The 12,542-nt window shown below is 40.6% G+C and overlaps 1 protein-coding gene across 4 annotated transcripts; it reads left to right on the top strand.

Moving 5' to 3' along the window:
- Nucleotides 1–1,682: 1,682 nt before the first annotated feature.
- On the top strand, nucleotides 1,683–10,887 carry aktip (akt interacting protein). Of its 4 annotated transcripts, none has more exons than XM_058382151.1 (10): nucleotides 1,683–1,795; nucleotides 3,697–3,792; nucleotides 4,094–4,302; nucleotides 5,602–5,666; nucleotides 5,886–5,986; nucleotides 6,213–6,301; nucleotides 7,834–7,932; nucleotides 8,211–8,318; nucleotides 8,615–8,675; nucleotides 10,602–10,887. In XM_058382151.1, exons 2-10 carry the CDS (start codon nucleotides 3,751–3,753, stop codon nucleotides 10,707–10,709), a joined length of 882 nt encoding a protein of 293 aa, XP_058238134.1. In that variant the 5' UTR covers nucleotides 1,683–1,795; nucleotides 3,697–3,750; the 3' UTR covers nucleotides 10,710–10,887. The 4 variants fall into 4 exon arrangements, with proteins under 4 accessions (XP_058238134.1, XP_058238132.1, XP_058238133.1 ...); XM_058382149.1 differs by having other exon boundaries at nucleotides 1,714–1,875; XM_058382150.1 differs by lacking the exon at nucleotides 1,683–1,795 and adding an exon at nucleotides 2,376–2,484.
- Nucleotides 10,888–12,542: the final 1,655 nt, after the last annotated feature.

Here is a 12,542-nt window from a genome sequence, read left to right as displayed (position 1 = left end):
GTTGAATGTATGTAAGAAGGTATGAATGTGTGTATCTATAGAAAAAAGCAGCTTTATGGTACTCTGTCACTTTTGGCTTTTGCTGTTATGAGATTTAGGGAAATCTTTTGGCTATATGGTCAAATCAAATCATTTCTACTGAATGTTAAGGAAAATTTGATATAAGGAGGTAGAGGATGGTGACATCTTTGGGGGACGAAATCTGTTTACATTACAGTTTAGGGGGGAAATCGGATTATTTTCATTCTTTAGAACTGGATTCTGTTTAAATTCTAGGCTAAGGTAGAGTGTGTGTGAAAATCACTGGAGATTTCTGAAAGACTCAAACCGGCTCATCCGGCACCAGCAACCATAGAGATCAGAAATCAGAGATTTTCTTCATTCTGATGTTTAATGTGAATATTAACTGAATATTGTGACTTGTATCTTCAGGATATTATGCATGGTGCTGCTGTTACATGGTTGGCTGACTGGATAGCTGTATGAATGGGCAGATGTTCCTAATAAAGTGGACGGTGAGTATGTAAAGAAGCAGGAAAATTGGAAAAAGTGGATAAGTAAGGATCAGAGTTTCTCCAGAACAGCAGGTCATGTAGGGTATTTCTCGGTAAGCAGTGGTTAGTACCTATCGAAAATGCCCCAAAGAAGGATGACCGGTGAACCAGTGACAGGCTCATGAGCGGCCGAATCTCTCTGATGCACATAAGGAGCAAGGGCTATTCTGCCTGTTAGCCCATTCCTAATGACTGAATAAGTAAAATCCCTTTATGAACTGATTGTGGTGCTTTAGAGCTGAGGAAACAAAGGCTCATGGTTGAAAGAAGCTTAATTCTGAGTGTTTGTCTCCCCCTGCTGTTCCAGACTGGATACAACAACCTGTTTTTAATCTTTTCTTGAATACGACTGAAAATGAAGCTCATACAATTCTTACAGGCTAAAGCTTATCTGTAAATAAAAATGCAAAAGAAATTACAGATATTTATCTTATATATCTTATGTAAATAAATCTTGCAATATAGAGTCAGAACAAAAAAAACATTTTCTATTTCCAAACATGACTTTTCTAATAAAAATGTAAATGTTACAGTAAAAATGCTGTGAATCAGGAAAGAAAGAAAGAAAGAAAGAAAGAAAGAAAGAAAGAAAGAAAGAAAGAAAGAAAGAAAGAAAGAAGAAAAAATTTAAGAAAGAAAGTAAGTAAGTAAGAAACAGACAAATAAAGTAAGGAAGGAAGGAAGGAAGGAAGGAAGGAAGGAAGGAAGGAAGGAAGGAAGGAAGAAAAAAATTAAGAAAGAAAGAACGAAAAAAGAAAGAAAGAAAGTAAGTAGGCTTTCCAAGCATAAAAACAAACAAAAAAAGCAACAAAAAAAACGATAAATATAAAATTTATAAAAATGCACAAATTGTACAAATTGAGACTACTAATGTGTTTTAAAAGCTGTTTACTGCTCTTCATAGTATTTAATATAATATAATATAATATAATATAATATAATATAATATAATATAATATAGGTCTTTTATTCGTTTATTTTATAGTAAACTGGGTCAATAAAATGTGTCAAGTGCAAAAGCATAGTCAAATTAAATCCCGCCTCCCATATGCATCAGCCAATCAAAAGGCTCTCTGTGGATTCTGAAATGATTGACAGCGAACTGGAGCAATGGGATTCCTCTCTGGGATGCATTCACCAATAGAAGGAAAGTAGGGCTGTTGGTACCGGTCTGCCAGGAAATAGCTGAAATATCTATAAAAGTGCTTTAAAAATGTCCGCTCGCTCCGGAGTTTAGGATGGTAACAAATCCATGGTTTCTCTTACTAAAATCGGAGATAAAGTAAATTTAGTGGACAGTTAGCATTGCATTGGGTGTATGGTAAGAAAGCTGTTTGTTTCTAGATTGACTAAGTCTATTACGAAGAAACGAAAACAATACCTGGCTAGCTTTATCCTGTTAACGGTACAGAATGTAATTTGACGTTTTAATAGCATCTACGTGACGATAAATTCCTATTTCGAGCCCTGTTCGGTGTATTCGTGTTAATAAATTCGTTAATAAATAACATTTGGTGTAAATGTTAACTACATTAGCACTGCTGGTTTCGTTCTTGCTGATTGACAAGATGTTGACCAATCAGATGCGAGGATTCGACTAGCGTTTATCCGTACAGCCAATGAAATCGTTTTATGTGCACGTCGTACCGCCTCTAAGCAAGGGCGTGTGGCGTTTAGTTTGGTATTTGGGTGGATTTCTCTTTGTGCACCCGTATTTCGACATGCAGGATTCCTTGACTAGGATTGGCCAGCGGTTGACGGACAGCGTGTGATTGGATGGATAGCGGAATGAGGCGGGGTTTTGGTTGGAAAACGGGTAGGAAAAGAACGTCTACTACTCCAGATTTGATGATTATGAAGCTAGCTAGGCAGAAATGGTAGTGGAGATTTGCGCGTGAATGAGTGAAAGCGATGTGAATGTTAGAGAAAGGTGAGAATGTCTACCTGTGTTTCTGCTACAAGTAAGTCGTCATGGATTTCGTAGGACGATAGGTAGCATAGCTAATAGTAGCAAGCTAGCAAAAAAGACTCTGTTTAAGTAATTAGTGTTCAGCTGTAATTGGTGCACTTATTAATGGACTGTTCCATTTAATTATTCCGCCATTTAGTATTTTCACGGTGTATGTCTAATACTGCTTTGCCACTAATGTTAACCTGATCCACAAGTCCTAAATCCTGCTCCATTGCTCTTTATTTCAGTCTTTGTCGATTTTCTTAACCTTTAGTTTCCTTTAGAAAGAGACCAGAGAGACCATCAGGACATGGGAGAGTCAGCAGCTGTCATACGGCATCAAGTTGCACTTTGTGCTCCACTTGGGCTCTGACTATTCATCACTGTGTGACCTGCTCTTCAGGGAAAAGCAGCTGGTCCATGCTCACAAAAAGTTATAGAGTTTAGAAGTTTAGAGGTTATCAGATGACGTCATAAACTAATTTGCATGTGCGTTGGCTGGTCACGATCAATTCCTTAACGAAGTGCTACTAGAGAAGAAAGAATTTCTAAAAGTTTTATGAGGAAGTTAACAGATTGGTCTTGTATTATAAATTGTTTGTATAAGTCACTTTTATTACTTAAAAGAAGAGAGTATAAAGCATATGAAGAAGCGTGCAAGTGGGACAAGCAGTGGTGGTCTGTGATTGGTCGGTTGAGACGATAGTAGTCCGTGATTGGTCATTTGAGACGATAGTAGTCTGTGATTGGTCGTTTGCGACAATAGTGCTCAGAGAATGTTTGTTTGCGACAAAGGTTGATTGGTCGTTTGAGATGATTGTTGTCGGGTGTTGGTCGTTTCAGACGTTGGTGGTCCATGATTGGCCATTTGAGACGATTGTGGTCAGTGGTTGGTTGTTATAGTGGTCAGTGATTGGTCATTTGAGACAATGGTGGTCCATGATCGTTCATTTGAAATGATTGTGGTCAGTGAATGGTCATTTGGGGCGACTTTACACCCTAGTGTCAAGTGATTCGAATATTTCAATTCGTATAACAAGCCACTGTAATGTGGAGCCATATCAAATCTCAAGATTTGTCCCTAGACATTTTTTTTCAAATAACTGTTATATTAGGAGTCTAATAAATCACCAAAATGTAGTGAGTACAGTTGCTAATTTGACAGCACTGTGTTGTCCTTTTTTTTTCCAGTGAATCTTGCATGAGAAGCATAGCAGCACAACCCCTGCGCTTGCTCAATGAGTAATGAGTACATTCTGGAGCATGTCGATGAACGCCGGCCGTAAGGTAAGACCAGACCTCGCTTTGTGCTTTCACCGACTGTCCTCTGACACACTGAAGGGTAGAGGTCCATTACATTTACCTTTATTTGAAGAAGCCTTAAAAATTCAAGGGTATATGCTGTCAGATGTTTAAGAGAATGATCAAGAAGCAGTGGGTAAAGCTATCTGTATCCCTCGCTGTGATACTTTAAAAGTAATTGTCTTTCTTTCTGGCACAATGCAGGTTAAATTAGTGGTCACTTTGAGTTTCTGAACTACACCAGTGCTTAAAATGGTCTCTTTTTTTGGACATTTTGTTTGTTTAGAGATCTGAGAGCGAAGAGCAGGGTGGTCCGGGCGACCAGAAAGCCAGTCCGGCTCGTCCTCCTTTCGGGAAGAAGCAGCTCCCCACCATACCCAAGAATGCCGTTCCAGTCACTAAAGCCTCTTCACCAGCTTCAGCGACGCAGGCTACCAACGGCACCCACGCCTCCTACGGACCATTTTACCTGGAGTATTCCCTACTCGCAGAGTTGTATGTACTGTATTTATTTAGTGGGGTTTCTTTATTCATTCAAAGGTTTAACGATACATTTTGAGTCGATTCTTTTATGTTCATAATACCGGCTGTACATTTTAATTGAAATCCAGTGGTGAACCCGGTGACAGGGTCATGGGCGGTCAAGGCTCATTGATGGACGTGGGTAGCGAAGGCTGGCCCTTGTGATCCGATCCAACAGACGAGCTACTGTTGCTCAAATTGCTGAAGAAGTTAATGCTGGTTCTGATAGAAAGGGGTCAGAATACACAGTGCATGATGGTCATAATGTTATGCCTGGTTGGTGTAAGCTGCCCCGCATTCCGACAAGTGTTCATGAAATGACTCGAGAGCCGTGATTTGATGCAGCGTATTGATCCATTTCCTTTAGAAACAGGAAGTCAGGGTGGGAGTGTGTTGACTGATTTCCAAAAAATCATTCGATACAGATCTAAAACAAAGCAGCTGAATAAAGCAGCCCAGGGTTTAGAGACCGATTTTTTTTGGAGCCGTGTGATTTTTCACCTTGGTTTTAATCGTCATGTTTGGTATTCTAGAGCAGAGGTTAACAACCTGCTAGGTTTGGTGCTGAGCCACAGTGAGCCTGCTAACAAAACAAGCTCTTTTTCATTCGTCTCCCCCCTGAGGTAAGCCTCGTGGCAGTAAAAGGGGGGAGGGATGCCTGCTGGAATGGCTGGAAAATAAAATTGTATTGATAAATGCTCTTTCTGGATTGAGGTCACAGATGTGTTTTGTTTATTCTTTAAATGGGAGCAGGATGAATTCTTTCTAGAGTCTGTTTGAATTGAAGCAACTTGAACGATTACAGGATGAGACATAAAATATAACTCTAAAAATGCAATTTTTTAATATTGCCAAAAGTGTTGGAACACCCCTCCAAATCATTGAATTCAGGGGTTGTGCTCAGCCCCTTGGTTCCAGCGAAAGGAACGCTTAATGCTTCAGCATACCAAGACATTTTGGACAATTTCATGCTCCCAACTTTGTGTGAACGGTTTGGGGATGACCCCTTCCTTTTTTGACCACTCTTGAAAGCACATTTGTGAGGTCAGGCACTGATGCTGGACGAGAAGGTCTGGCTCGCAGTCTCCGCACTAATTCATCTCAAATGTGTTGAGGTCAGGACTCTGGACTCTTAAGCTTTCACTGGAACTAAGGGGCCAAGCCCAACACCTGAATACAATGATTTGGAGGGGGGACCCAAAAGTTTTGACAATGTAATGTATTTCATCTTCTAAATATACTAGCTTTTACAAAAACCTTTTTGTTTTGCAGTACGCTGGTGATAAAGCAGAAACTCCCAGGCATCTATGTTCAGCCCTCTTACAGATCAGCCCTGAGTAAGTACAGAAAAATGTAATCTGTTTCTTATACACTTAGTATCTTGCTTGCTGAAATATTTGAAATGGCTGTGGAAACGGATTGTGTTTATTGTGACAGTGCTTTTAACAGCGTACTCTAGATATTTATTGACCGAATGATATCTAGTGAGCTGATAAGCCTCATAAAGCAGCGTGACTAAATCCGACTAAATCTCCGCCCTCTTTTTCTTCCCGCAGTGTGGTTCGGGGTTATTTTCATCCGCCACGGCTTGTACCAGGACGGCGTTTTTAAATTCACGGTGTATATTCCCGATAACTATCCGGATGGAGAGTGTCCCGTGAGTATTTTACTTCCCACACACGTCGATTTTACCCCCCAGCTAAAGCAGAGTCGCTCTGCCACTTTCGTCTAACGGATATCAATAAGGCTCGTGTCGGCTTGTCTGCCTTGTGTCACCATTGCAATTGCTGTTTACTACACAGCAGAGGAAGAGGACGTTCCTAACAAATGGCATTGAAAAAGCTGTTTTTGAACATTTGTGTGCCTGTGCTTGTTGTTGGCAGAAAGTGGTGTTTGATATCCCGGTGTTTCACCCACTGGTGGATCCTGTTTCTGGAGAGCTGGATGTCAGGAGAGCATTCACCAAATGGAGGTGAGTGTAGCTGGGGTAAGGTTGGGTACCATTCACATTTTTACCTGGAATTCGGTACCGGTACCCAACAGTAACTTTTTCTGTACTTTAAATTCTGTGTAATAAAACAAACCTCTCAATGTCAACATTTTGAAATTTTACACACTATACAAAATATATCCACTCTCTACTTCCCAATCTTGTTACTGTTCGTTTAACATAAACAGGAGGGTACGGAATTTCGATCTGTTAAATAGGAGTGTTAACTAAGCCTCCTGGAGGTCCAGCGGCAGGATCCCGTGCTCTCATTGCCGTGGCCCGGGGCTCGATTCCCGGGCAGGGTGCTAACCTAGACACCGAAGAGTGCTTGTCCCGAGCCCGGATTAAAATGGGAGGGTTGCATCAGGAAGGGCATCCGGCGTAAAACCTGTCCCAAAATCGAAACATTCGGACCAACTGATCCGCTGTGGCGACCCCAAACAGGAAGCAGCCGAATGAACAACAACTAGAAGTGTTAACTAGTGCTAGAAGAATGCTAAGTTAACGGCAACCATCATCGTGAAAATGGCGTTTTCTCCAACAACTTATCAAATTAGGATAATTAATTAGCTAAAGATTTTGAAGTTGTCATCGATGCCTTGCTTGTCCTCATTCAGGGGTTTGACTTCCTTCTCACTTCATGTCTCGTCATCCTCGTCCGGGGGTCCGACTTGTGTTAGCTGCAGCAACTTTTGCTATTTCGCTGCCATATACAGTCCACTCTTGAGCTTTTAAATACATGTTGTGTTTGATTAGGTGCTTCCTGAGGTTTGATGTGTTGCCATGACCAGCCTTGCATTTAGAATTACAGATATTGCAAATAGCGTTGTCTGCATCTAATTTTGTAAAATGCAGCCACAATTGTTGTCTTTAAACGGCGCCCAGATGCGTTCTCAGGTACCAAAACTTGGCACTGATTGCATGTGAATCGGTACACTGTAGTACTGATGTAATTCAGTCAGTACATCTAAAAATTACCAAGTTCAGTACCCAACCCTAAGCTGGGGTCAGTCTCTTTTTCTTTATTTTTTGCACCTTTAGAGGGTTGAGAATTAATGCTCAAATAACCAACAAATGGAATTTTACTTAGTTTATCTTGTGCAACCTACTTTGTTGTTTTATATGTAATAAATACATAAAGTTACTGTTTTTCCTCCTCATATTCTGTTCTGTCTGGATGCCTCCTGGTGGTCCAGCGGCAGGATCCCGTGCTCTCATTGTCGCGGCCTGGGTGTGGAGCTAACCCAGCCACTCAAGAGTTAACTCTCAGTGCCGGCCCCGGATAAAATGGGAGGGTTGCGTCAGGAAGGGCATCCGGTGTGCCAAATCAAAACATTGCGGACCAAATGATCCGCTCTGGCGACCCCAAACAGAGAGCAGCCGAAAGAACAACAAAAACAAGTTCTCTCTGGATGCAGGAGTCTGCCGAATTGAAGTCGAGCTTCTATCCAGCTTTTGAGAATTGAGGCCCAGTGATGGTATAACACATTTTATATTTTTTTATTCCTTTGCAGACGGAACCATAACCACATCTGGCAGGTGCTAATGTATGCACGGACAGTCTTTTACAAGATTAGCACTATGGAACCTCTCAACCCTGAGGCTGCTGTATTGTAAGTGTGTTGTACTGTACTGGAAAAAATGTAAAAGTACTGCTTTGACTATATGCTAATTTGTCGTACTTCACGCGTCATCGTAGGCTGTGTATAACTCTCGTAACATGGCTAAACCCAGGCTGTGAGGCTACTTTACAAGCAGTAATGAGGCTCCTAAAGGGCAGTAAAGCTTGGTTAATGTTTACAGGAATGGTTTTTTTGCCGCTCTCTCTATGTATGATGGTGCAGATCAGCAAAATGACGCAGCACATTCCTTTGTTTTTCTCGTGACTCAGATACGACAAGGATGTTCAGCTCTTCAAAAGCAAAGTGGTCGACAGCGTGAAACTATGCAACAGCCACCTTTTCGACCAGCCCAGGATCGATGATCCTTATGCAATAAGGCAAGTAGGAACGTCGCGGAACGTCAGTGTGCTCCGAGGGTGAACGTTCACGTTTAGTGTTTGGTATTCAGACAATATCTGTTCATTTTTCTTTTGTTTTTCGATAGCAAAAGTGACACTCGAACTTCACCAACAGGAATTATTTGATGCATGTATGGTTCTAGCATCGATTTAATGCATAGACTAGTAGCACCATAGATCACCCTGTAATTGCTTTCTTCTCTCTCTCTCTCTCTCTCTCTCTCTCTCACCATCCCTTTCCCCTCTCTTCCATTCCTGTCATTTCTCCAATCCAGCTTCTCTCCATGGAACCCAGCTGTGCACGAAGAGGCGAAAGAGAAGATGTTCACACACAAAGTGAGTGCTGGACACTCTAGAACAAGTAAAAACCGGCTTCTTCTTGCAGCTACACTTTGCGTTACATGTCGGTGTTAAAGCATCACTCTGCATACTCTGCTTATGCTTCCCATCTACCTTATTGTGAACACATGCACATGCTTTATAATGCGATTATCCAATCAGCCAACAATCATGTGGCAGCTTCATAAGGTCCTGCAGATAGAGATTACTTTAGGTGTTGGTGACGAGGCTGGTTTGAAGGTTTGAGAAAGCGTTGATTTTTCATATCTCTAGAGTTTATACAGAAACAGAATTTGGATCACGTGAGATCTGCAAAATCACAAAATCCTGGAGGGACTGAGACAGGTTTGAGCTGATAGGAGGAAAATTCATGTCATAATTTTACTTTAAGAAAGATTAATTCTGTAATGAAACAACGTTATTCACCAGTGTCTTTATCGTATTTATTGTATAATAAAAAGATGGTCACGTCGAACAGAAGAACAACCAGTCACTCATGACAAGGCTGTAGGGGTGTACGATATTGCCAAAAAAAATGATATCTCCCTTTTACAATAGGACATTGAATGATATGTAACGTGAACTGTGCAGTACAAGCAACAAGTGGAAATATGACCTTGCAATAAAAATCTAAACAGCACAAGAAAAACTTTGTAAATAATTTACTCCCTTCCATGTGGTCTCTCTCTGAAATGGGCAAGTGCCACACCTTACCAATCACCCATGCCTTGCAAATAGTCCCAGCTTGGCATGGAATAAAAAAAAAAAAAAATTCATTACTCCCTTCAAGTACTGTCAAATTTTCCATAGTCAATGATGCAAAAAAACTAGCCTCAAGTATTTTTAATCAAATGATTAACTTCTGTCCAATATTGCACTTCAGATTCGTCAAAAAAAATATTGCACTCAGGAAGATAATTGCACATGTAACAAATGACGCTGCTGTAAACAAAGTCAACATTTTAAAGACTAAAAGGTAAAATGGCTTTCATAAGGCACAGTAGAATTCTTGGCTAAAGCAGGCAGTGAGTTCGTATACACTTCATGGGTTTTGATTGGTTTCTGAAAATGATTGATGTACTCGATAATTGAAACAACAATTACGATACACACACCGATCAGCCATAACATTATGAGCACTGCCAGGTGAAGTGAATAAGACTGACGATCTCCTCATCATGGCACCTGTTAGTGGGTGGGATATATTAGGCAGCAAGTGAACATTTTGTCCTCAAAGTTGTTAGAAGCAGGGAAAATGGACAAGTGTAAAGATTTCAGCGAGTTTGATGAAGGACCAAATTGTGATGGCTAGACCACTGGATCAGAGCATCTCCAAAACTGCAGCTCTTGTGGGGTGTTCCCGGTCTGCAGTGGTCAGTATCTATCAAAAGTGGTCCAAGGAAGGAACAGTGTTGAACCGGAGACAGGGTCATGGACGGTCAAGGCTCATTTGATGCACATGAGAAGCAAAGGCTGGCCCGTGTGATCCGATCCAACAGACGAGCTACTGTTGCTCAAACTGCTGAAGAAGTTAATGCTGGTTCTGATGGAAAGGGGTCAGAATACACAGTGCAGGACGGGTCAGGGCTGTTTTAGCAGCAAAAGGGGGACCAACACAATATTAGGCAGGTGGTCATAATGTTATGCCTGATCGGTGTATATATATCGCACACCCTTACAAGGAGGTCATGATCACAATGGAAGTAGAAAACAGGAATACACCTGTAAAAGGAAAGGATGCCACCCTGGTCAGTCCTTATCATGTCATATCGCATATGTAACAGTCCATTTTTGGTAAAACAAAACAGAAAATCAGCATTGTTTCTTCAAATCAAGACTGATGCATGTTCAACAATCCACAATATCACAAGCGTTAGTTCCTTTAATCGTTGCTCAAACTAATCCTCCGTTTCGTCACTACAGAGACGACCTGAAGACCAGCCCAAAGGACTCCAGGTTTCAGGACTGTCGTGGGTGAAACCCGGGTCCACGCTGCCGTTCAGTAAAGAGGAGTATCCCCTCCAGACCTGAGTCTGAATCTGCATCACCAGAAGTGGCGAGGATGGTGTTGGTTTTGGTGGTGGTGGTGTTAATGGTGCAGCAAGACTCCATCCAGTGCCACTTGGACTTGCTGTGGCTGCCTAAGTCCTAGAAATCTCAAAGCAGTTCCATGAACTTCCTCATGATTTTTTTTTTTTTTTTTTTTTTTTTTGCTCAGCTTTAAAGCAATTTCATATAGACCTCCTCTCGCTGAACCAGCAGCTTTAGATCTTTTAAACCAGGCTCGAGCTTTATTTTTGGTATAGACCCGAACGGATTTTAGCCACCACACCAAGGAAAGAACGCAATCAAATTGCAGAGCGCTTGCTAGCAAACCTTGTGCACCCTTTTTATTTTTCCTTTTTTCCCTTTTTCTCTTTCAGGGGTTTGTTTTTTCCAAATGGCCACCTCACGGTTTTGCTTTTAACGGTTGGTAGGAAATTCACAATAATGTTCAGAAGGTGGTGCAGCTTGTGATTTCAGGGGATTCATTTGCTTCAATTTGTAAAATAAATCCAAGCTTTTTGCCTACCAGTAGAGTTGGATTGATTTTTCATGCATGCAGGGCTGTAATGGGAGGAGTGGGCATTATTTACTAAATAAATCAAATTCACAAAATGTTATCAGTTCAGGTTGCTTAAGATTTAATCCAAACATCTTGGTCATGCCAGATTTTATAATCTATTTGATGAACTGGTAGAACAGAAAGCTTGGGTTTTATGGACTTGATTTATTATTTTTTTTGTACCTTTTCAGTTTCATTTGCTTTTTAAAAAGGTAAACTGGTCATCACTACACTTTTTTTTTTATTTTTTATTTCTTCCCGTTTTTGTGTAACAATAAACTATACTGTGTTTAAATAGTTTTAATATATAATGCAGGAACCAGAGGAATTATCTTTTTAGTTCTAACGATAAGTTATGCCTCGTTTCTTTTTCCATACTGTATAGTGAACGTCTGTTGACGATGGGTGGAGTTTGATGTGTAAATAGTGACGTTTGTGGAAATCCGAAAGGCCATCCTCTCGCTTAAAACAAATAATGGTTTATTTATATAGATATTAAACAGTTTTGTTTTTGTTTTATTTTGTCATCATGCTGATCATGTTTGCTTTGCCTATCCCCACCCCTTCCTTGTTTGATATGAAGGCTGGACTGTGTAAGCAATGTGAGGTTTTAAAATGCTCTCTTCAAGCAAATAAATTGAACGTTAGAGTTTCACGTCATGTACGAAGATGAAATCCATGGATGAAGTCCACACCTCATGAGCAATGTATAGAAGACACGCAGGTAGCACACTGGTTTCTGTTAAAAGTGCATAGCTAAGCATATACCAAAACCTGTCATTCACCACAGTGGAACTGAATCTTCCAATCAGTTTGCATACACATGAAAAGAAAGGATCGCAGTAAAGAATCTCCTTTGTATAATCGTTTCTTTTTATTAGTTTTGTTGTTTTTCTTGGTGGTGATTTCCTAAATACACCCCAAATTGTGTTTCTGATAAGTAGGTGGCGGATTGTGAAGTGGAATGCATACGGAAACTCCTTTCCGTAAAAATTCCAGGTTTGTGGAGTGGGTAAGTTTTCCCCGTATTTAGGAAGAAATCAGAGCTTAAAGTCCAACTTGGAATTCCCACTTAGAGGTTATGATTTTAATTTTTTTTTTTGCAGCTGGACGATGGAGAATTACAGTACAATGCTTTCTCATTCGCTGCTATGATGCACCTGCTGTGTCATGATTGTTTGTATCCAATGAATGCCATAAAACAAAATACCGAATTAAGACGTTGTACTGGTTGTGCTTGTGAAAGGTTACGTTCTCTG

This window comes from Hemibagrus wyckioides, linkage group LG27, assembly GCF_019097595.1.
Source record: "Hemibagrus wyckioides isolate EC202008001 linkage group LG27, SWU_Hwy_1.0, whole genome shotgun sequence".
Classification (NCBI taxonomy): Eukaryota; Metazoa; Chordata; class Actinopteri; order Siluriformes; family Bagridae; genus Hemibagrus; species Hemibagrus wyckioides.
The sequence above is the reverse complement of the archived record's forward strand: the minus strand, read 5'-3'. Positions and strand labels throughout refer to the sequence as shown.

Bases quoted from the DNA above. Each gene is read 5' to 3' on its own strand.
- aktip (XM_058382151.1), top strand. From the start codon at position 3,751: ATGAGTACATTCTGGAGCATGTCGATGAACGCCGGCCGTAAG. The intron at 8,319-8,614 runs GCAAGTAGGAAC...TCTCCAATCCAG, and splicing joins GATGATCCTTATGCAATAAG to CTTCTCTCCATGGAACCCAG. The intron at 8,676-10,601 runs GTGAGTGCTGGA...TCGTCACTACAG, and splicing joins AGAAGATGTTCACACACAAA to AGACGACCTGAAGACCAGCC.